Source organism: Scyliorhinus canicula, chromosome 14 (assembly GCF_902713615.1).
Source record: "Scyliorhinus canicula chromosome 14, sScyCan1.1, whole genome shotgun sequence".
In the NCBI taxonomy this organism is placed as follows: Eukaryota; Metazoa; Chordata; class Chondrichthyes; order Carcharhiniformes; family Scyliorhinidae; genus Scyliorhinus; species Scyliorhinus canicula.
The window spans coordinates 119,539,874-119,562,298 of NC_052159.1; the positions used below are offsets into that span (position 1 = coordinate 119,539,874).

Consider the following 22,425-nt stretch of genomic DNA (forward strand, 5'->3'; position numbering starts at 1 on the left):
TTTTTTTATTTGGACACTACGGGCAATTTAGCATGGCCAATCCACCTAACCCGCACATCTTTGGACTGTGGGAGGAAACCGGAGCACCCGGAGGAAACCCACGCACACAGGGGGAGGACGTGCAGACTCCACACAGACAGTGACCCAGCCGGGAAGTCGCCAGTAATGTTGCTCTCTTTTGTGGCTATAAATATAGCGGCCAATAAGGTCGCCTTTCTTAATCTTAATTATGAACATGCTTTCAGAGTCGCCAGGCATCTCTTGATACCGCCACAAGGTTCAACCTTTCAGCATTTGGCGTGGTCCACCGAACTCTGCCTTTGTTCTGTGGTGAAACTGTGGAGTGCTCGGAGGACTGCCTTTAAATCCTGACATTGCTTCTCTAATTGCTCGACTTAGAACATAGAACATAGAACGATACAGCGCAGTACAGGCCCTTCGGCCCACGATGTTGCACTGACATGGGAAGTCAAAAACTAAAGGCCATCTAACCTACACTATGCCATTATCATCCATATGCTTATCCAATAAACTTTTAAATGCCCTCAATGTCGGCGAGTTCACTACTGTTGCAGGTAGGACATTCCACGGCCTCACCACACTTTGCGTAAAAAACCCACCTCTGACCTCTGTCCTATATCTATTACCCCTCAATTTCAGGCTATGTCCCCTCGTGCTAGCCACCTCCATCCGCGGGAGAAGGCTCTCACTGTCCACCCGATCTAACCCTCTGATCATTTTGTATGCCTCTATTAAGTCACCTCTTAACCTTCTTCTCTCTAACGAAAACAACCTCAAGTCCATCAGCCTTTCCTCATAAGATTTTCGCTCCATACCAGGCAACATCCTGGTAAATCTCCTCTGCACCGGTTCCAAAGCTTCCACGTCCTCCCTATAATGAGGCGACCAGAACTGTACGCAATACTCCAAATGCGGCCGTACCAGAGTTTTGTACAGCTGCAAAATGACCTCATGGCTCCGGAACTCAATCCCTCTACCAATAAAGGCCAACACACCATAGGCCTTCTTCACAACCCTATCAACCTGGGTGGCAACTTTCAGGGATCTATGTACATGGACATCGCTCATCCACACTGCTAAGAATTTTACCATTAGCCAAATATTCCGCATTCCTGTTATTCTTTCCAAAGTGAATCACCTCACACTTCTCTACATTAAACTCCATTTGCCACCTCTCAGCCCAGCTCTGCAGCTTATCTATGTCCCTCTGTAACCTGCAACATCCTTCCGCACTGTCTACAACTCCACCGACTTTAGTGTCATCTGCAAATTTACTCACCCAACCTTCTGTGCCCTCCTCTAGTTCATTTATAAAAATGACAAACAGCAACGGCCCCAGAACAGATCCTTGTGGTACGCCACTCGTAACTGAACTCCATTCTGAACATTTGCCATCAACCACCACCCTCTGTCTTCTTTCAACTAGCCAATTTCTGATCCACATCTCTAAATCACCCTCAATCCCCAGCCTCCGTATTTTCTGCAACAGACGACCGTGGGGAACTTTATCAAACGCTTTACTGAAATCCATATACACCACATCAACTGCTCTACCCTCGTCTACCTGTTCCGTCACCTTCTCAAAGAACTCGACAAGGTTATCTCTACTCCCTTTCTTGAACAAAGGGACCACATTTGCTATCCTCCAGTCCTCTGACACTATTCCTGTAGCCAATGATGACATAAAAATCAAAGCCAAAGGCTCAGCAATCCCTTCCCTGGATTCCCAGAGAATCCTAGGATAAATCCCATCAGGCCCCGGGGACTTATCTATTTTCACCTTGTCCAGAATTGCCAACACTTCTTCCCTACGCACCCCAATGCCATCTATTCTAATAGCCTGGGTCTCAGCAGTCTCCTCCACAACATTATCTTTTTCCTGAGTGAATACTGACGAAAAGTATTCATTTAGTATCTCGCTTATCTCCTCAGCCTTCACACACAACTTCCCACCACTGTCCTTGACTGGCCCTACTCTTACCCTAGTCATTCTTTTATTCCTGACATACCTATAGAAAGCTTTTGGATTTTCCTTGATCCTACCTGCCAAAGACTTCTCATGTCCCCTCCTTGCTTGTCTTAGCTCTCTCTTTAGATCCTTCCTCGCTTCCTTGTTCCTCGCGCCCCAACTGAAACTTCACGCCTTGAAGTTCTGTTTCTTCTCTTATAAACACTGCATGTTGCATGTCTTGGTAGGCCTTATTGTACCGGAACTGAAAGCTGCTTAGGTGAGTGAGACAAGATTGGTGTGCCCGTTTGACATCAGCCTTGAGGACTCCCATCTTGACCCTCCTCTCTAAGTCTGCTTCAACCTTAGTCACTGACCTTGTCTTTGAGCATCGTGCTTGGGTTTAGTCCTGCAGCCATCTGGGATGGCAACTTTCAGCGTATAAAATGGACATTCGCTCCCTACTAGACGGATCAACCGAATACTGATCAAAGAGCCAATACACCAGTTAGTTAATTCAAAGTCAATGATATTTTATTTACACACAGTATGATTTGCTTATGCACAATAACAGTCCAAAGTCCAAAGATGTGCGGGTTAGGTGGATTGGCCATGATAAATTGCCCGTAGTGTAAGATTAATGGGGGGATTGTTGGGTTACGGGTATAGGGGGTTACGTGGGTTTAAGTAGGGTGACCATTGCTCGGCACAACATCGAGGGCCGAAGGGCCTGTTCTGTGCTGTACTGTTCTATGTTCTATGTTCTATGAACACTACAGGCTAAACTATATCTATCACTAACACCTATACTTAACTTCGGGTGCACACTTAAGTCAGAGGAACAATGGCCGTTGTTCGGATCTGAGGCTGTTGGTTTCGAAGAAGTAGCAGGAGTATAGCTATGGTCATCCGTCTGGTAGCAAGTGTTGAACTTGAGCTTACTGCTTCTGGTGGTGTAGATGGACGGGTATCTCCAGTTGAGAGCCGATTCCAAGAGAGAGAACACATGGCGGGGATTCCTTCTTCTACTCGCACGCTTTTAGGCTGGCCTTAAACTTGGTCCCAATCACTTGGGCAGCTTCTCGATCACCGCCATCGATCTGAGCCACTAAAGGGGCGGGTGCCCTGATGGCTGAGCATGTCATAAGTGGCCGTTGGCCTTGCTTTGTTTGTATCTTCTTGCTGAGGTAGTGGCGCTGGAATGTCTGGGACAGTATTTGCTACCTGAGCACTAGTCTTTTGTTCATTGGAGATGGGCCACCAAAGTGCAAATCGGCCAAGAGTTTCGGTTCTGTCTGCAGTCTGTCTTCTCAATACACATTCAGGCTCTGTGCCCGCTTTTTACTTTGTATTGTCCATTTTTCCCTGTATGCTCTGCGAATGTCCATTTTATATGCTGAAAGTTGCCATCCCAGATGGCTGCAGGACTAAACCCAAGCACGATGCTCAAAGACAAAGTCAGTGACTAAGGTTGAAGCAGACTTAGAGAGGAGGGTCAAGATGGGAGTCCTCAAATCCGTTGCTGAAAGTGATTCAGCCATGCCCATAGTACCCGTGATGTAGAAAGATGGTTTGGTATGCACATGTGGTGATTTTAAAGTCACTATCAATCCAGTACTGTGTGCAGAGCAGTACCCTCTACCTTTAATCAATGATTTATTTGCTTGATTGGCAGAGGCCAGCATTTCTGTAAAGTTGACCTTATTGACACAGACCATAAAAATATTTAGCAATCATGACACACAAAGTGCCGGCTCGAATCGAGAATCTGAGAGAGGTCTACGCAAAGAAAATCGGAACGATAACGTCACCCATTGCAGTACCGGTGAGTGGATAGCACCAGCGCCGAATAAAACTCCCGCCTCCCGTGCCGAAAATGGCCGGAGAATGGCCGGTCCTGCGCCGCGCATACGCGTGGCTGACGACCTGCAGCACTCACACCATGCATGCCATGATGCCGGCCATGCGCTGATCCGACCTGCAAACTGCGACCCCACAGCTCACCCCCTGGCCATCCTCCACCAGTCCCCCCAGCCCTCGCTTAAGCCCCCCCAGCAGCACGATCTGGGACGAGTGTGGCGGTGCTGGACATAGTTGACAGCAGCTATGCCGGGTTCACGATTTCTGTGAGGACATATGTCCCGTGCTGTCGGGAACTTGGTCAGTTGGGTTCTGAGTGTGCTGAGGGTGCTGAGCACCGTGAGTGGGCCATCCGATGAGGCGCCATCAGCAAACCGGCATCAAACCGGACCGGCCCCGATTCTGGCGTCAGAATCGATTCCCCGCCTGATGGCCGAATCAAATTCTAAGCAGACTCGGAGGAGTCCAGTGCTATTTAGATCTCCTACACCATTCAAACTTGGGATGTTTAGGAAACATGCTGATCAATATTTAGCAACTGGAACTAATTTTCCAGAGTCAGTCAACTGAGATCTGCAACAAGTTGTGCCAAGTGGAGACCTAGACATGACCGAGATCCTTTGATTGTTTCCAGAGAGAGAGAGAGAGATGGCCTGCATACCTCTGCAGGGTGATCATCCTTTTATACCTTCCTGCTTGCTTCCTTCTTTCTGCTTTTCTAGATCAGGTTTTTAAAGTAATCTCCGTAGATTTCCGGAAAGGAATTTAAATGGCATGTCTTGCATCTAATTATATTTAGATACTTCATCTCTGAAACCTTTTGACACATTTTGAGATCCTGATCAACAAGAGATAGGTTATTTTATCTTATAATCAACAGAGTTTTTTTTCTTATTAAGGAGCAATTTAGCGTGGCCAATCCACCTAACTTGCATATGTTTGGATTGTGGGAGGAACACCCATGCAGACATATGGACAACATCAGACTCTACACGGACAGTGACCCGGGACCGGGATTAAACCTGTGTTCTCGGTGCCGTGAGGCAGCAGTGCTAACCACTGTGCCGCCATGCCTCCCAATCAACAGAGGTTTTGAATGTCTGAAAATGTGTAGCTCTGTGGGTGTTAGTTTCTTAGAACTTCAGTTTTTCAGCGGTAGCAGCGAGAGCAGTAACCAGGGGGCTGTTGGGAAGGTAAGTTTACCATTTTAAAAACTTACCTTACAGGAGTGGTGAGAGGGAGGTGCTGAGTGGGAGCGGTCGAATTGCGCTCTGGGAAGGTGAGTGAAGTGATATATGTGGGCGGTGGCTGAACCCGAGACACTACAGATGTAGTGTCTCCCACCCGCCCTCCTCCTCCTCCAACTAAAAAAAAAGACTGGTGTGTTGATAAGGTAAGGTTTTTTTATCTCTATTTCTTTTTATCGTGTGATTGGTCACAATTTTTTTTTTCCTTTTTCATTTATCTATTATTTAATATTATAGTTGGGCTAAATTAAGTTTAAGATTAAAAATGGAAGGCGATCTCAGACCCGTATTATGCTCCTCTTGCTAATGTGGGAGCTCAGGGACGTAGCTGATATCCCTGATTCCTTCCCGTGCGGGAAGTGTGTCCAGCTGCAGCTCTTGTTAGACCACATGACGGCTCTGGAGCTGCGGATGGACTCACTTTGGAGCATCCGCGATGCTGAGGAGGTCATGGATAGCACGTTAAGCGAATTGGTCACACCACAGATTAGGATTGCTGAGGGAGAAAGGGAATGGGTGACCAAAAGGCAGAGAAAAATCAGGAAAGCAGTGCAGGTGTCTCCTGCGGTCATCTCCCTCCAAAACAGATATACCGTTTTGGATACTGTTGGGGGAGATGGCTCACCAGGGAAGGCAGCAGTAGCCAGGTTCATGCCGCCGTGGCTGGCTCTGCTGAACAGAAGGGCAGGAAAAAGAGTGGAAGGACTATAGTAATAGGTGATTCAATGGTAAGGGAAGTAGATAGATGGTTCTGTGGTCAAAAACGAGACTCCTGAATGGTATGTTGCCTTGCAGGTGCATGGGTCAGGGATGTCTCAGATAGTCTGCAGAACATTCTGAAGGGGGAGGGTGAATAGCCAGTTGTCGTGTTGCATATAGGCACCAATGATATCGTTAAAAACGGGATGAGGTCCTACAAGCAGAATTTAGGGAGTTAGGAGCCAAGTTAAAAAGTCGGACCTCAGAGGTAGTAATCTCAGGATTGCTACCAGTGCCACGTGATTGCAGAGTAGAAATAAAAGAATAGGCAGGATGAATGTGTGGCTTGAGAGATGGTGCAGGAGGGAGGGGTTCAGATTTTTGGGACATTGGGACCGGTTCTTGGGGAGATGGGACTACTACAAATTGGATGGTCTACACCTGGGCCGGACTGGAACCAATGTCCTAGGGGGTGATTTTGCTAATGCTGTTGGGGAGGATTTAAACTAATGTGGCAGGGGGATGGGAACAAAATAAGGAGGTTAGTGGACAGTAAGGAGGTAGTAACTAAAGTCTGGAAGCAACTAGATCATAAAGTCAGCGTGACTAAGGAGAAGAGTAGGCAGGGAGCAGATGATGACCGCAAAGGGACTGGTGGTCTGAGGTGCATTTGTTTTAATGCAAGAAGTGCAGTAGGTAAGGCAGATGAACTTAGGGTTTGGATTAGTACCTGGGAGTATGATGTTATTGCTATTACTGAGATTTGGTTGAGGGAAGGGCATGATTGGCAACTAAACATCCCAGGATACCAATGCTTCAGGCGAGATAGAGAGGGAGGAAAAAGGGGTGGAGGAATTGCATTACTGGTCAGAGAGGATATCCCAGCTGTGCTGAAGGAGGGTACTATCGAGGACTCGAGCAGTGAGACGATATGGGCAGAGCTCAGAAATAGGAAGGGTGCGGTAACAATTTTGGGGCTGTACTACAGACCTCCCAACAGCGAGCGTGAGATAGAGGTACAAATATGTGAACAGACTATGGAAAGCTTAAGTTTCTTGCGTTGAGGACCGTAAGAAACTTCAGAGAGTCGTGAACACCGCCCAGTCCACCACATGAACCTGCCTCCCATCCATTGACTCCATCTACACCTCCCGCTGCCTGGGGAAAGAGGGCAGCATAATCAAAGATCCTTCTCACCCAGCTTACTCACTCTTCCAACTTCTTCCATCGGGCAGGAGATACAGAAGTATGAGAACACACACGAACATACTCAAAAACAGCTTCTTCCCCTCTGTCACCAGACTCCTAAATGACCCTCTTATGGACTGACCTCATTAGCACTGCACCCTGTATGCTTCATCTGATGTCAGTTACATTGTTACATAGTTACAATGTATATGTTACGTTGCCCTATTATGTATTTTCTTTTATTCCCCTTTCTTCCCATGTACTTAATGATCTGTTGAGCTGCTCGCAGAAAAATACTTTTCACTGTACCTCGGTACACGTGACAATAAACAAATCCAATCCAATCCAACCCAATGTCGGAGCAACAGGGTGGTGGTGATAGGAGATTTTAATTTTCCCAACATTGACTGGGATACACTTAGTGTTAGAGGTCTAGATGGAGCAGAATTTGTTAGGAACATCCAGGAGGGTTTTCTAGAGCAGTATGTAAATAGTCCAACTCCGGAAGGGGACATACTGGACCTGGTGTTGTGGAATGAGCCCGGCCAGGTGGTTGAAGTTTCAGTCGGGGATTACTTTGGGAATAGTGATCACAATTCCGTAAGTTTTACAATACTCATGGACAAAGACGAGAGTGGTCCAAAAGAATGATGTGGAGATGCTGGCGTTGGACTGGGGTGAGCACAGTAAGAAGTCTTACAAAGCCAGGTTAAAGTCCAACATGTTTGTTTCAAACACTAGCTTTCGGAGCACTGCTCCTTCTTCAGGTGAATGAAGAGGTGTGTTCCAGAAACATATATAGACAAATTCAAAGATGCCAGACAATCCTTAAAATGTGAGCATTAGCAGGCAATTGAATCTTTACAGATTCAGAGATAGGGGTAACCCCAGGTTAAAGAGGTGTGAATTGTCTCAAGCCAGGACAGTTGGTAAGATTTTGCAAGCCCAGGCCAGATGGTGGGGGATGAATGTAATGCGACATGAATCCCAGGTCCCAGTTGAGGCCGCACTCATGTGTGCGGAACTTGCCGATAAGTTTCTGCTCAGCGATTCTGCGTTGTCGCGCGTCCTGAAGGCCGCCTTGGAGAACGCTTACCCCGAGATCAGAGGATGAATGCCCTTGACTGCTGAAGTGTTCCCTGACTGGAAGGGAACGTTCCTGCCTGGTGATTGTCGCGTGATGTCCATTCATTCGTTGTCGCAGCGTTTGCATGGTCTCGCCATTGTACCACGCTTCGGGACATCCTTTCCTGCAGCGTATGAGGTAGACAACGTTGGCCGAGTCGCACGAGTATGTACCGTGTACCTGGTGGGTGGTGTTCTCACGTGTAATGGTGGTATCTGTGTCAATGATCTGGCACGTCTTGCAGAGATTTCCATGCCATGGCCGGGTAAGCGTTCTCCAAGGTGGCCTACAGGATGCGCGACAACGCAGAATCGCTGAGCAGAAACTTACAGCCAAGTTCTGCACACATGAGTATGACCTCAACCGGGACCTGGGATTCATATCGCATTACATTCATCCCCCACCATCTGGCCTGGGCTTGCAAAGTCCTACAAACTGTCCTAGCTTGAGACAATTCAACCTCTTTAACCTGGGGTTACCCCTATCTCTGGATCTGTAAGGATTCAATTACCTGCTAATGCTCGCATTCTAAGCATTGTTTGGCATCTTTGAATTTGTCCATATATATGTTTCTGGAACATACTGTAGCCATCAGGGATGGCCACGTCCCAAATACAAAATGGACACTTTGCAAAGAATGGGAAAATGGACAATACTGAGAAAGCAAGCAGGTGCAAGGTTTTTCTGTTGATTGGAGCTGTAGCTCCCAGACAAGACCGATACTGCAAAGCCATTACCATACTAATGAGCCGGGGACAAAAGTTTAAGAAATTGATACTAAGGCAGACACCTCGGCTCCAGAGGAGACTAGAACAAAGCAGACCAACGGCCACCTAGGACATGCCCAGCAATCAGGGCACCCACCCCTTTATTGGAGGAAATCGATAGGAATGATCAGGATGTCGTTCAATTAATTGGGGCCAAGTTCAAGGCCCGCCAAAAAGCGTGCGAAGCCCCTTTTGGGTATAAGAAGAAACCCCCAAGAGAGAATTGCTCTCTTGGCCTTGTCTCTCAGCGAGGAGAGACCTGCCTAGCAGCTGCACCAGAACAAGTAAGCCCAAAATCAACGCACGCTACGAGACAGATGCTCCGAGCCCAACCCCAGCAACCTCAGAACCGGACAACGGCCATTGTTCCTCTGACTGAGTGGGCGCCTGAAGCTAAGTATTGGCTTTTGTAGTAGTGATAGTTTAGTTGGTAGAGTTTTGTGCATGAGTATATTTGACTATGTGTGTAAATAAATGAGCATTGATTTTGAACTTACTAACTGGTGTATCGAGTCTCTGATCAGTACAGTAGTCCCCCGTTATAACGCGGGTGTTGGGGTCCAAGACAGCCACCCGCATTGTATCCGAGCCGCGGATATCCACAATGGCGATAATAGGTGAACGAGAGGAAACATTGCTGACTGTGTAAGAATGTAAGAATGGAAGGGCATTTTAAATAAAAAACATCAAAGTTCTTTAAAGTTTTAAATTTATTAAAAAATACCACTCAAAAAAATATACAATAAAACATAAGATAGCACTTACAAGCAGATTTTTAAAAATCATTTAAATGACATGAAAAAGTCTGTGAGTTTCTTCTGGCACATACCCTTCCTCATCTTGACTTGTGCTTGTCTCTGGAGGTTCTTCAGGTGTAGTATGTATATGGGGTCGAAGTCCTGTTGCTCTGTGTATTCTATGAGCCACTTCAGGTTGGTGATGGCATCTGAGTGGCTCTTTGCTGCAACTGTGGGCTGGGGTTCTTCTTCTGCCTCTTCTTCTGCCTCCTCTTGGATGACCTGGTCGATGATCTCCTCCCCTGTAAATGTTTCTGTGGGTGTCATGTCATCCTCTGCGGCTGACCACCTGTTCACCCAATCCCGGAGTGTTAGGTTCTCAGCCAGATCCTCTAGCCTCTCCTCAGCTGCCCTGGTCTCTGCTTCAGTAAAGCCTAGGAAGTCCTCTTCTGGGTCGTGTTGTGGGAGTGCTGCTCCTAGGGCCTTCTTCCAGCAGTTGGCGATGGTCTTCTCTGTCACAGCTCCCCAGGCCTTCCCTGCCAGATAACAGGCATCCTTGATGGTGATGACTTTCAGGTAATCTGGGACAGTGAGAGGAGAGTCTATCATTTCCAGGATCAGTTCTTTTTTGTACACAGACTTGAAGGTCTGAATGATGCCAGCATTACATGGCTGGATCTTGCTGGTGGTGTTCTTTGGGAGATAGAGCACTTGGATCTGCCCATCCCTGGTCTTGAGAACATCTCCCTGAGGGTGGGCTGAGCAGTTGTCCAGTAGGAATGTGACCTTCTGCGGTAAGTTGCGGGCACTAAGGTGGTCCCTGACACTGGGTACAAAGTGCTTGAAGAACCACTCCTCAAATAGGGTAGCTGTCATCCATGCTTTGCCAGAGTTTTGGTACGTGACGGGTAGGTTCTCCATGTTGATGAAAGCATCTAAGAGACTTGAATTTGCCCACAATCCATGGCTTCAGCTTGTGTGTTCCTGTGGCATTGCTGGCAAACAGGATGGTGAGCCTGTTCTTGGCTTGCTTGAACCCCAGAGTCTTGTGGGCATCATCCTTGACAGCTAGGGTCTTGTCAGGCAGCAACTTTCAGTAGAGCCCTGACTCATCTGCATTGTAGAGTTGCTCTGGGGTCAGCTCCTCTTGCACCATGTAGTCCTTGAGGATGTCCGGAAAGGCTTCTGCTGCTGCTGAGTCGGCGGATCTCTGTTCACCACTGATGGTAACTGCACCTATCCCATGTCTTTTCTGGAACCGATGAAGCCAACCCTTGCTGGCTACGAAACTGGTGTCCTCTGGGTGGAGCTGCTGATGGAACTTCTCAGCCTGAGTCCTGATTATAGGTCCAGATAGGGGGGTGCCATCAGACTGTTCCTGGACAAACCAGGTGAACACAGCCTTCTCCAAGTTAATGTCACTAGCGGTCCTTGCCTTTTTCCTGGCAAGCCCTTCACTCTCAGAGACTGTCTCAACATAAGTTCTCAAACTGTCCTCATATTTCTCCCACCCACAGAGGGTTGACTCCGGTACACCAGTCTCTCTGGATAATTTTGCCTTTGTTTCGCCGTTTCGAATACGGTCTATCAAATGTATCTTTTCCTTTACTGTGTAAGACTTGCGCTTCGGCATTTGGTTTTTAGACGCTTTCATTTTAAAATGAACTGGGTACTGTACTGGAAAAGGTCTCCCTTTTAAATGGTTGGGGATAGAAAACTGTTACTTTAATCACCAATCATCGCGGCTATTTATCGCGCCTAAACAGGCTAATCATCGCGGCTGATTGGCACTCGAATGAATGAAAAAAAGTTCACCGGCTTAAAAAGGTGTTGTTTCAAAAAGAGTGAAAAAAGTTGGCGTCCATATCCCCGCCGTATATCGCGTATTGCGGGGCGCGGTATAACGGGGGACTACTGTATACGGTTTTGAACCTTGTGGCGGTATCGAAAGACTCTTGAGCAAACGTAATTAGAATTAAGGAAGGTGACCATATTGACTGCCATAAACAGAGCCAATTAAAGAGGGAACAATGTTGCTAATTGCAACAATACCTCTTCATTCACCTGAGGAAGGAGCAGTGCTCCGAAAGCTAGTGTTAGAAACAAACATGTTGGACTTTAACCTGGTGTTGTAAGACTTCTTATTGTCCAAAAGGAAAAGTGCTAAATTGGGGGAAGGCCAACTATACCAAAATTCGGCAAGAGCTGGGGAATGTGGATTGGGAACAGTTGTTTGAAGGTAAATCCACATTTTATATGTGGGAGGCTTTTAAAGAGAGGTTGATCAGAATGCAGGACAGACATGTCCCTGTGAAAATGAGGGCTAGAAATAGCAAGATTAGGGAACCATGGATGACAGGTGCAATTGTGAAACTAGCTCAGAGGAAAAAGGAAGCATACAGGTCTTGACGACTGAAGACAGACGAAGCTTTGGAAGAACATCGGGAATGTAGGACCAATCAGAAATAAGGAATCAAGAGGTCTAAAAGGGATCATGAAATATCTTGAGCAAACAGGGTTAAGGAAAATCCCAAAGCATATTTATTCATATATATATAAGGAGCAAGAGGGTAACTAGAGAAAGGGTTGGCCCACTCAAGGACAAATGAGGAAAGTTATGCATGGAGTCAGAGAAAATGGGTGAGATTCTGAACGAGTACTTTGCATCGGTATTCACCGAGGAGAGGGACATGACGGATGTTGAGGTTAGGGATACATGTTTAATTACTTTAGGTCAAGTCGGCATAAGGAGGGAGGATGTGTTGGGTATTCTAAAAAGCATTAAGGTGGACAAGTCCCCAGGTCCGGATGGGATCTATCCCAGGTTACTGAGGGAAGTGAGAGAAGAAATAGCTGGGGCCTTAGCAGATATTTTTGCAGCATCTTTGAACACGGATGAGGTACTGGAGAATTGCTAATGTTGTCACCTTGTTTAACAAGGGTAACAGGGATAATCCAGGTAATTATAGACCGGTGATCCTGATGTCAGTGTTAGGGAAGCTGCTGGAGAAGATACTGAGGGATAGGATCTATTCCCATTTGGAAGAAAATGGGCTTATCAGTGATAGGCAACATGGTTTTGTGCAGGGAAGGTCATGCCTTACCAACTTAATAGAATTCTTTGAGGAAGTGACAAAGTTGATTGATGAGGGAAGGGCTGTGGATGTCATATACATGGACTTCAGTAAGGCATTTGATAAGGTTTCCCATGGTAGGCTGATGGAGAAAGTGAAGTCTCATGGGGTCCAGGGTGTACTAGCTAGATGGATAAAGAACTGACTGGGCAACAGGAGACAGAGAGTAGTAGCGGAATGGAGTTTCTCAAAATGGAGAACTGTGACCAGTGGTGTTCCACAGGGATCCGTGCTGGGACCACTGTTGTTTGTGATATACATAAATGATTTGGAGGAAGGTAACGGTGGTCTGATTAGCAAGTTTACAGATGATGCTAAGATTGGTGGAGTAGCAGATAGTGAAGGGGACTGTCAGACAATACAGCAAAATATAGATAGATTGGAGAGTTGGGCAGAGAAATGGCACATGGAGTTCAATCCGGGCAAATACGAGGTGATGCATTTTGGAAGATCCAATTCAAGAGCGAACTATACGGTAAATGAAAAAGCGCTGTGGAAAATTGATGCACAGAGAGATCTGGGTGTTCAGGTCCATTGTACCCTGAAGGCTGCGCAGGTCAAGAAGGCATACGGCATGCTTTCCTTCATCGGAAGGGGTATTGAGTACAAGAGTGGGCAGGTCATGTTACTGTTGCAGAAGACTTTGGTTAGGCCACATTTGGAATACTGCATGTAGTTCTGGTCGCCACATTACCAAAAGGATGTGGATGCTTTGGAGAAGGTGAGGAGGAGATTCACCAGGATGTTGCCTTTAATGGAGGGTGCTAGCTACGACGAGAGGTTGAGTAGATTAGTTTTATTTTCATTAGAAAGACGGAGGTTGAGGGGAGGACCTCATGGAGGTCTACAAAATTATGAGAGGTATAGACAGAGTGGACAGCAAGACGCTTTTTCCCAGAGTGGGGTACTCAATTACTAGGGGTCACGGGTTCAAGGTGAGAGGGGAAAAGTTTCAGGGAAAAATACATGGAAAGTTCTTTACGCACAGGGTGGTGGGTGCCTGGAACGCAGTTCCGGTGAAGGTGATAGAGGCGGGCACGATAGTGTCATTTAAGATGTATCTAGACAGATACATGAATGGGCAGGGAGCAGAGGGATACAGATCCTAAGAAAATAGGCAACAGTTTTGCATCAGCACAGGCTTAGAGGGTCAAAAGACCTGTTCCTGTGCTGTAATTTTTTTTGTTCTTTGTTCTTCTACAGTGAGTTAAAATTCTAGTGGCACTTTGCATTTTTGATGTTTTTCTTTGAAGCATATCTACGTGCAAAATTTCAGACATCTCAGAACAGGTCTGCACCACAATCCATAGGACCTCTCCAGAAGTGATCAGTTCACAGTTTCAGCTATCTTTTCATGAGTGGCTTTTTTTGTAATCTTTTAAAACAGTTCAGTATGTCCGTGGTTACTTGGTGACATTGTGTGTGGGTAGCTCTCACTCTGCCATGATGTTCATTGTTATGGCAGTATTGACAGGAATGAATTCAGTTAAATTAAATGGTGATCATAATTTTGGAGAGATAAATATTGACTAGGACATCAGGCGTTTTTGCTACACTTCCTTGAATAGTGAAATGGGATCATTATTATCCAGTTGAGCAAACAGGGTTTCAGTTTAACATTGCATCCAAAATGAAAATGAAATGAAAATCACTTATTGTCACAAGTAGGCTTCAATGAAGTTACTGTGAAAAGCCCCTAGCCGCCACATTCCGGCGCCTGTCCAGGGAGGCTGGTACGGGAATCGAACCGTGCTGCTGGCCTGCTTGGTCTGCTTTAAAAGCCAGCTATTTAGTCGAGTGAGCTAAACCAGCCCCTGAAAAGATGGCATTCCTGACAGTGTAACACCCACCAGTATTGCCTGGGTGGTATGCTTAAACCACAGAGTGGGGCTCAAGCTCTTAACCTCTGCATCAGAGAGAAAACTACCAGCATTCAGTCAAGCTGAATGTGCAACTTGCAGAGAATTTATGAAGCAGTTTCCTCCAATGTCTTAAACACACAAAAACTGTAAGTTGCATCTTTCATAGGAATTAAGTCAACTAGCTTTTCCCATGGCATTATTTATGTTTGTGTGCAATTATAGATTATTTATATCATGTAAATGGTAATAAGAAATATTTTTGAAAATATAAATTTTTAAACATTCACATTTCAGCTGAACCGATAGCCCCACAAATTCATGAGGAATTAAACTATTTTCCTTCAAACAAACTACATTTGGTAAGTCTTAAAATCTTCTCCACTAATAATATATTTCTACTTGCATGTTTTTTAAGAGTCCTCTCATAATTAGTATTGATGTGATTTCTTATAACCTGTCTCTCCTACCTCTCAACCTTGCTGTAGTGTACTTGCATTAGGTCTTGACTACTGAATGTTACATTACATCTGATATTTCCTGGTATTTCATGGCAACCCTCCTATATTGAAAGCAAATTAACAGTGAGGAGATTGACATGACAATATTGCTGGTGCTGATGTTGCAGCAGACGTAATAAGAAGATTAGTGTTTTTAGCATTTAATATTTATTGGAGAAATCTAGCGCCAGGGACCATATAGTTAATTTTAACTTAAATTTAATAAGTATTTATTTTAACATAATTAATTAGTACTAAATTCAATAACTATTTATTTTTATGTAATTAATTAATTAGTGTTGAAATGTCATGTCAGTGGGGTGCAGTGCTCTAACTGTGAGGTGTGCGAGGTCCATGACACTTCCAGGGTTCTGGATGATTACATCTGCAGGAAGTGTATTCAATGGCAGCTCCTCACAGACCACATGGTTCGGTTAGAGGACTAGTTGGATGCACTCAAGAGCAAACAGATGGCGGAAAGCTTCATAGAAAGGAGTTATAGAGACATGGTCACACACAAGGTGCAGGCAGACAGATGAAAGGGCAGACACTCAGTGCAGGAATCTCTTGTGGCTGTCCCCCTCTCTAACAAGTATACCGTTTTGGATACTAATAATAATGATAATCTTTATTAGTGTCACAAGTACACTTACATTAACACTGCAATGAAGGTACTGTGAAAATCCCCAGTCTCCACACTCCACCGCCTGTTTGGGTACACTGAGGTAAAACTCAGAATGCCCAATTCACCTAACAGCACGTCTTTCGGGACTTGTGGAAGGAAACTGGAGCACCCGGAGGAAACCCATGCAGACACGGGGAGAACGAGCAGACTCCGTGCAGACAGTATCCAAGCCGGGAATGGAACCTGGGACCCTGGCTCTGTGAAGCAACTGTGCTAACCACTGTGCTACCATGCCACCCCATTGGGGGGATGGCCTATCGGGGGAAAACAATAGCAGCACTAAGGCTGCCTCTGTTTGATTTGATTTATTGTCACATGTACCAATGTATTCTTAAAATGTATACAGGATAACTTTTTTAGCTCAATATATAGAGGATCCAACAAGGGATGGTGCAGTGCTGGACCTAATTAGAACATAGAACATATAGTGCAGAAGGAGGCCATTCAGCCCATCGAGTCTGCACTGACCCACTTAAGACCTCACTCCCACCCTATCTCCGTAACCCAAGAACAACTCCTAACATTTTGGCCACTAAGGGAAATTTATCGTGGCCAATCCACCTAACCTGCATGTTTTTGGACTGTGCAGACTCCACACAGACAGTGACCCAGCAGGGAATCGAACCTGGGACCCTGGCACTGTGAAGCTGGGGACCTATGTCCGGACAGGTGGTTGATGTGTTGGTGGGGAGCATTTTAGTAATAGCGATCACAACATGGTTCAGTTTAAATTTGTTATGGACAAATAAATAGACAAGTTGCAAAAAAGGTTTTGGACTGGGGAAAAGAGTAGATTTTAACAAAATAAGGCAGGATCTGGCCAATGTCAACTGGAAAGAGTTACTTGTGGGGAAACCGACCAAAGAGCAGTGTGTGGGCGTTCAAAGATGAAATGGGGAGGGTACAGGCCGAATATGTTCAGGATATGGTGAGAAAGAAAAGAGAAGCTTCTATCAAATACAAGGCGAATAAATCGACAGAGCCATTACTGACGTACAGAAATTGCAGGATGGACCTTAAGAAATCAATTAGGAGGGCAAAGAGGAGATATGAGAAAACTCTGGCTGGTAAAAGTAGGAAAAATCCCAAGATATAGAGTATATCAATGGGAAGAGAATAACCAGAGAAAGGGTAGTTCCCATTACGGACCAAGGGTAAAATGTGAGGGTTGAATAAATATTTCACACCTGTGTTCACCTAAGAGAATGAGGAGGTATTCACGGAAGTCTGGGAGAGAGATTGTAAGGTTCTTGATCAAATTGTCGTAAGGAGTGGCAAGGTATTGGGGCTATTGGCGTAGACAAATCTCCAGGTCCGGATGAATTGTATCCCAGGCTGCTGTGGGAGGCGAGGGAGGAGATTGCCATGGCTCTGACACAAATGTTTAATTCCTATATGGCCCGGGAGAGGTGTCAGAGGACTGGAGAACAGCTAATTTGGTCCCATTATTTAAGAAAGATTGTAGAGACAAGCCAGGGAACTATAGATGAGCGAGTCTCACATCAATGGTTGGGAAACTACTGGAGGAAATTCTGAAGGAGGCAATCTATCTCCACTTGGAGAAGCAAGGTTTGATCAGGGATATTCAGCATGACTTTGTCAGACGGAGTTCATGCCTAACAAATTTGATTGAATCTTTTGAGCATGTTACCAAGTATATAGATGGGGTAATTGGTGTAGCTGACGTGGATTTCAGCAAAGCCTTTGACAACGTCCCACATTATTAAGCAGGCAAATGCACATGGGATACAGAGTGATTTGATGAGGTGGATTCATAATTGGCTTAACAGTGGGAGACAGAGGGTGATGATAGATGGCTGCTTTAGTGTTTGGAAGCCAGTGACGAGTGACATACCACAAGGATCCCTACTGGGCCCCCTATTGTTTGTCATTTGTATAATGTTTTCACTGGAGCAGAGAAGACAGAGGGGCGACCTGATCGAGGTATACAAGATTGAGGGGCACGAACAGGGTGACTAAGGAGCAGCTGTTCCCCTTAATTGAAGGGTTTGTTACAAGGGGACAAAAGTTCAAAGTGAGGGGTGAGAGGTTCAGGGGGGATTTGAGGAAAAACATTTTTACCCAGAGGGTGGTGACAGTCTGGAGGGCACTGCCTGGGAGGTGGTAGAGGCAGGATGCCTCACATCCTTTAAAAAGTACCTGGATGAGTACTTGGCATGCTGTATCGTTCAAGGCTATGGGCCAAGTGCTGGCAAATGGGATTAGGTGGGCAGTTCAGGGCCTTTCATGCGTAGGTGCAGACTCGATGGGTCGAAGGGACTCTTATGCACTGTATAAGAGTCCCTTCAAGAGTGCTTCAATATTTCAGTGTTATATATCCTTTCTTAACATGTGTAAATGATTTGTCAAGGCTCAGTAGCCTTTGCTAACTCACAGTCTTTAGGAAGATTTGATAATTTATTAATGTTCAAAGTTTTTTTTATTACACTACCTTTATCACATAAATTTGACAACAGTAATCCTTATAGGGGATGCCATGAGACACCAATATTATCTAGAGACAAATGAAATTCCAGTCCCAGTAACATATTCCTTAGATCAAGGAATCCCAAATTGTTGTTCACCCAAGTTCTGAGAGAGCAATGGCACTGCAAAGCAGCCATCCTGATGTGACAGTCCAGAGATTGATTGTGAGGCCACTTTAAATACGTGTGTTGTTTGTATCTCGGGACATGGCCTAATCCATTGAGCTCTGATGCCTGCTTGCTGACATCAACACGGTAGATGCCTTTGTTTATGTGCCTGTTTCAACCCCACCCCCAGCACTTTGCTCAGCAGCTCTTCCCTCCCCCACTCCCACATCCTCGCTGCAAACTTTCACTCTTGAGGTTGAACCAAGTGTGGCATTGCAGCAGAAAAAAGGTTAGGGAACAAATCTTAGACAACCAGTGAACATTAAATACTGCATCAAATTATTCTGCTGGAATTTTAAAAATCTCTAATACATCAGAAAACCTAAAGACAAAAAACATGACAATTTGCACTATTCTGTACATTTGAATGGTTTCCTTGTAGCCTAAATAAAATGATTTTTTTTTAAATTCAGAATGCTACCTGTATCTCACAAAAAGCTTATCCAGAGCCAAATATTACATTCTACGTGGATGGATTTCCTCAGGATGGGGATAATGGTATGAAAACTTTGCATTTTACTATTGGCATTGTTAGTAGTGTTTGTACAGTTAATATCCAACCATTCACTGCATAAAACTGTGACAAAAATCATATTGATTATTCCCCCACATCCTTCTTTAACATTGGTTTGTCACAGTTGACCACACGATTCTTCTCCAATACCTCTCCATTTTCACCCAGCTAGTTCCATTTCCATCTATCCAATCTATCTAGTATTCCATGGCCTCCCTTCCTGCTCCCACAACAATACATCTTCTGACCCTAAGGATCTATCCTAGACCCCTGCTATTTATCGTCTGCATGCTGCCCGTCGCACAGCACTATTATTCACATGTACTCTGTGATGCACGATCAATTGCACAAAGACTCAGATTGGGTACAACTGTGGCTTTATTGCAGTAAGATGCGTGGCCACCCACAGCAGCTGGCGAAATGGCTGCTGAATAGAGGACACGCATATTTATACTCCTCTTCCTGGGCGGAGCCAGCAGGCAGGGGCTACCAGCGAATCTGTAGTACAGGTCCTACCTTACATCACCTAATACAGGTGTAACAGAGGTTTACCACATTCACCCCCTGTTAAAAATGAGTCCGGCGGGGGTGGTGTAGAACTATATAAAGTAGTGAAAATTATGTACAGTGTTTCATTAGAAAAGAGAGAGAAAAAAAAGTCTTTTGAAAGTCCGGTGCCAGTTAGAGGTTCAACCGGTCTGGTGCCTTGACGTTCGGCTGGGAGCAACGTAACAGTGGCGGTGATGTCGATGCTGGCGACATCGGTGCCAGCCTGAGGTGACTCCCTGAGGGAGTCAGTATCTTGGCGGCTGTCGGGGTACGTCACATAGGTATACTGGGGTTGGCATGGAGCAACTGTACCCTGTCCACAAACGAGTCTGCCTTGTGGAGTCGGATGTGCCTACGGAGCAGGACCGGTCCTGGAGCTGTGAGCCAAGTCGGGAGCGACACCTCAGATGTGGACTTCCTGGGGAAGGCAAAAAGACGTTCATGGGGTGTGTTATTCGTAGCGGTGCACAGTAATAACCTGATGGAGTGGAGTGCATCAGGGAGAACCTCCTGCCAGCGAGAGGCTGGGAGGTTCCTGGACCATAGGACCAGCTGTACGGCCCTCCAAACCGTCCCATTCTCCCTCTCTACCTGCCCGTTTCCCCGGGGGTTGTAGCTGGTCGTCCTGCTGAAGGCGATACCCCTGTTGAGCAGGAACTGACGCAGCTCATCACTCATGACTGAGGATCCCCTGTCACTGGATGTAGGTGGGGAAACCAAACAGAGCGAAGATCGTGTTGAGGGCCTTGATGACGGTGGCAGACGTCATATCAGGGCATGGGATGGCGAAGGGGAACCTGGAGTACTCATCGACCACACTGAGGATATACGTGTTTCGGTCGGTGGAGGGGAGGGGCCCTTTGAAATCCACGCTGATGCGTTCAAAGGGGCTGGAGGCCTTCACTAGGCGCGCACGATCCGGCCGGTAGAAGTGCGGCTTGCACTCCGCACAGACCTGGCAGTCCCTGGTGATTGTCCGTACTTCCTCGACGGAGTAGGGCAGATTGCGAGCTTTGACAAGATTGTACAACTGTGTGACCCCCGGATGACAAAGGCTGTCGTGTAGGGCCCGGAGTCGGTCTACTTGTGCGCTAGCACATGTACCTTGGGATAGGGCATCTGGGGGCTCGTTTAGTTTGCTGGGGGCGATACAGAATCTTGTAATTATAGGTGGAGAGCTCAATTCTCCACCACAAGATTTTATCATTCTTGCTCTTGCCCCACTACGTGTTGTTGAATATGAAGGCTACCGACCGTTGGTCAGTGAGGAGAGTGAATCTCCTGCGGGCTGGGTAATGCCTCCAATGCCGCGCAGCTTCAACGATAGCTTGGGCCTCCTTTTCGACGGACGAGTGCCGAATTTCTGAGGTGTGAAGGGTGCGGGAAAAGAATGCCACGGGTCTGCCTGCCTGATTGAGGGTGGTGGCAAGTGCGACGTCTGATGTGTCGCTTTCTAATTGGAAGGGCAGTGTCTTGCTTACTGCGTGCATCCCGGCCTTGGCTATGTCTGCTCTGATACGGGCGAAGGCCTGTTGCGCCTCGGCCATAAGGGGAAAATGGGTGGACTGAATGAGTGGGCGGGCCCTGTCCGCGTAGTTTGGGACCCACTGAGCGTAATACTAAAAGAACCCCAGGCAGCGTTTGAGGGCCTTGGGGCAGTGCAGGAAGGGGAGCTCCATAAGGGGGCGCATGCGGTCGGGATCGGGCCCCAGAACTCCGTTTTGGACCACATAGCCGAGGATGGCTAAGCGGGTTGTGCTGAACACACACTACTCCTTACTGTAGGTGAGGTTGAGGAGAGTGGCGGTGCGGAGGAATTTCGCAAGGTTGGCATCGTGGTCCTGCTGATCATGGCCGCAGATGCTGACGTTGTCTAGGTACGGAAAAGTGGCCCGTAAATCGTACCGGTCGACCATTCGGTCCATCTCCCTTTGGAAGAGCGAGACCCCGTCAGTGACGCCGAAGGGAACCCTGAGGAAGGAAGTAATAGAGACGACAGTCCGCCTCGTAGGCAGTGTATGGATGGTCCGATTTACAAATGGGGAGCTGGTGGTGGGCGGATTTTAGGTCAATCGTCGAGAAGACCCGGTATTGCGCAATCTGATTGACCGTATTAGATATGCGTGGGAGGGGGTACGCGTCGAGCTGCGTGTACCAATTGATGGTTTTGCTGTAGTCCACAACCATTCTATACTTCTCCCCAGTTTTAACGACTACCTTTGAGCTCTCCAGGGGCTGTTGCTGGCCTCGATGATACCCTGCCAAAGCAGCCGCTGGAACTCGGACCTGATGAAGGTCTTGTCCTGGGTGCTGTACCGTCTGCTCCTGGTGGCAACGGGTTTGCAATCCGAAGTTAGATTGGCAAAGAAGAAGGGGAGGTCGACCTTTATGGTCGCAAGGCCGCAGACAATGAGCGGTGGTAGGGGCTCGCTGAGTTTGAGGGTGAGGCTCTGGAGGTTGCATTGGAAATCCAGGCCAAGTAATAGTGCAGCGCAGAGATTAGGAAGGACGTAAAGGTGGAAGCCGCTGAATTCTATGCCCTGGACCGTGAGTGTGACCGTGCAGAACCCTCGGATCGGGACGGAATGGGATCCGGAGGCCAGGGAAATTCTTTGGTTGGCGGGTGGACCGTGAGGGAGCAGCGCCTTACCGTATCCGGGTAGATGAAGCTTTCAGTGCTTCTGGAGTCCAGCAGGCAAGAGGTCACGTGGTCGTTGATTTTCACCGTAGTCGAAGCGGTGGCCAGGTTGTGTGGTCGAGACTGGTCAAGCGACATCGGGGAGAGCTGCGGTTGATCGTCACTGGTGTCAAAAGACAGAGAGCGTGGAATGGTGTCGCCGTCCATGCTCCATGGGGAAGACAAGATGGCGGCGTCTGAAGATCCTGAAGATGGCAGAGCCCATGAGCCGCACGTAGGTGAGGGGGGGAATATGGCAG

General features: G+C 46.8%; 1 protein-coding gene across 1 annotated transcript in view; it reads left to right on the forward strand.

Moving 5' to 3' along the window:
• LOC119977744 (T-cell surface protein tactile-like) overlaps positions 1 to 22,425 on the forward strand; it is a 186,680-nt gene that overhangs the window by 84,986 nt on the left and 79,269 nt on the right. The window contains exons 5-6 of the mRNA XM_038818948.1: positions 14,884 to 14,948; positions 18,839 to 18,923. Coding sequence (XP_038674876.1) covers positions 14,884 to 14,948; positions 18,839 to 18,923 — 150 coding nt within the window. The remainder of the gene's footprint in view (positions 1 to 14,883; positions 14,949 to 18,838; positions 18,924 to 22,425) is intronic.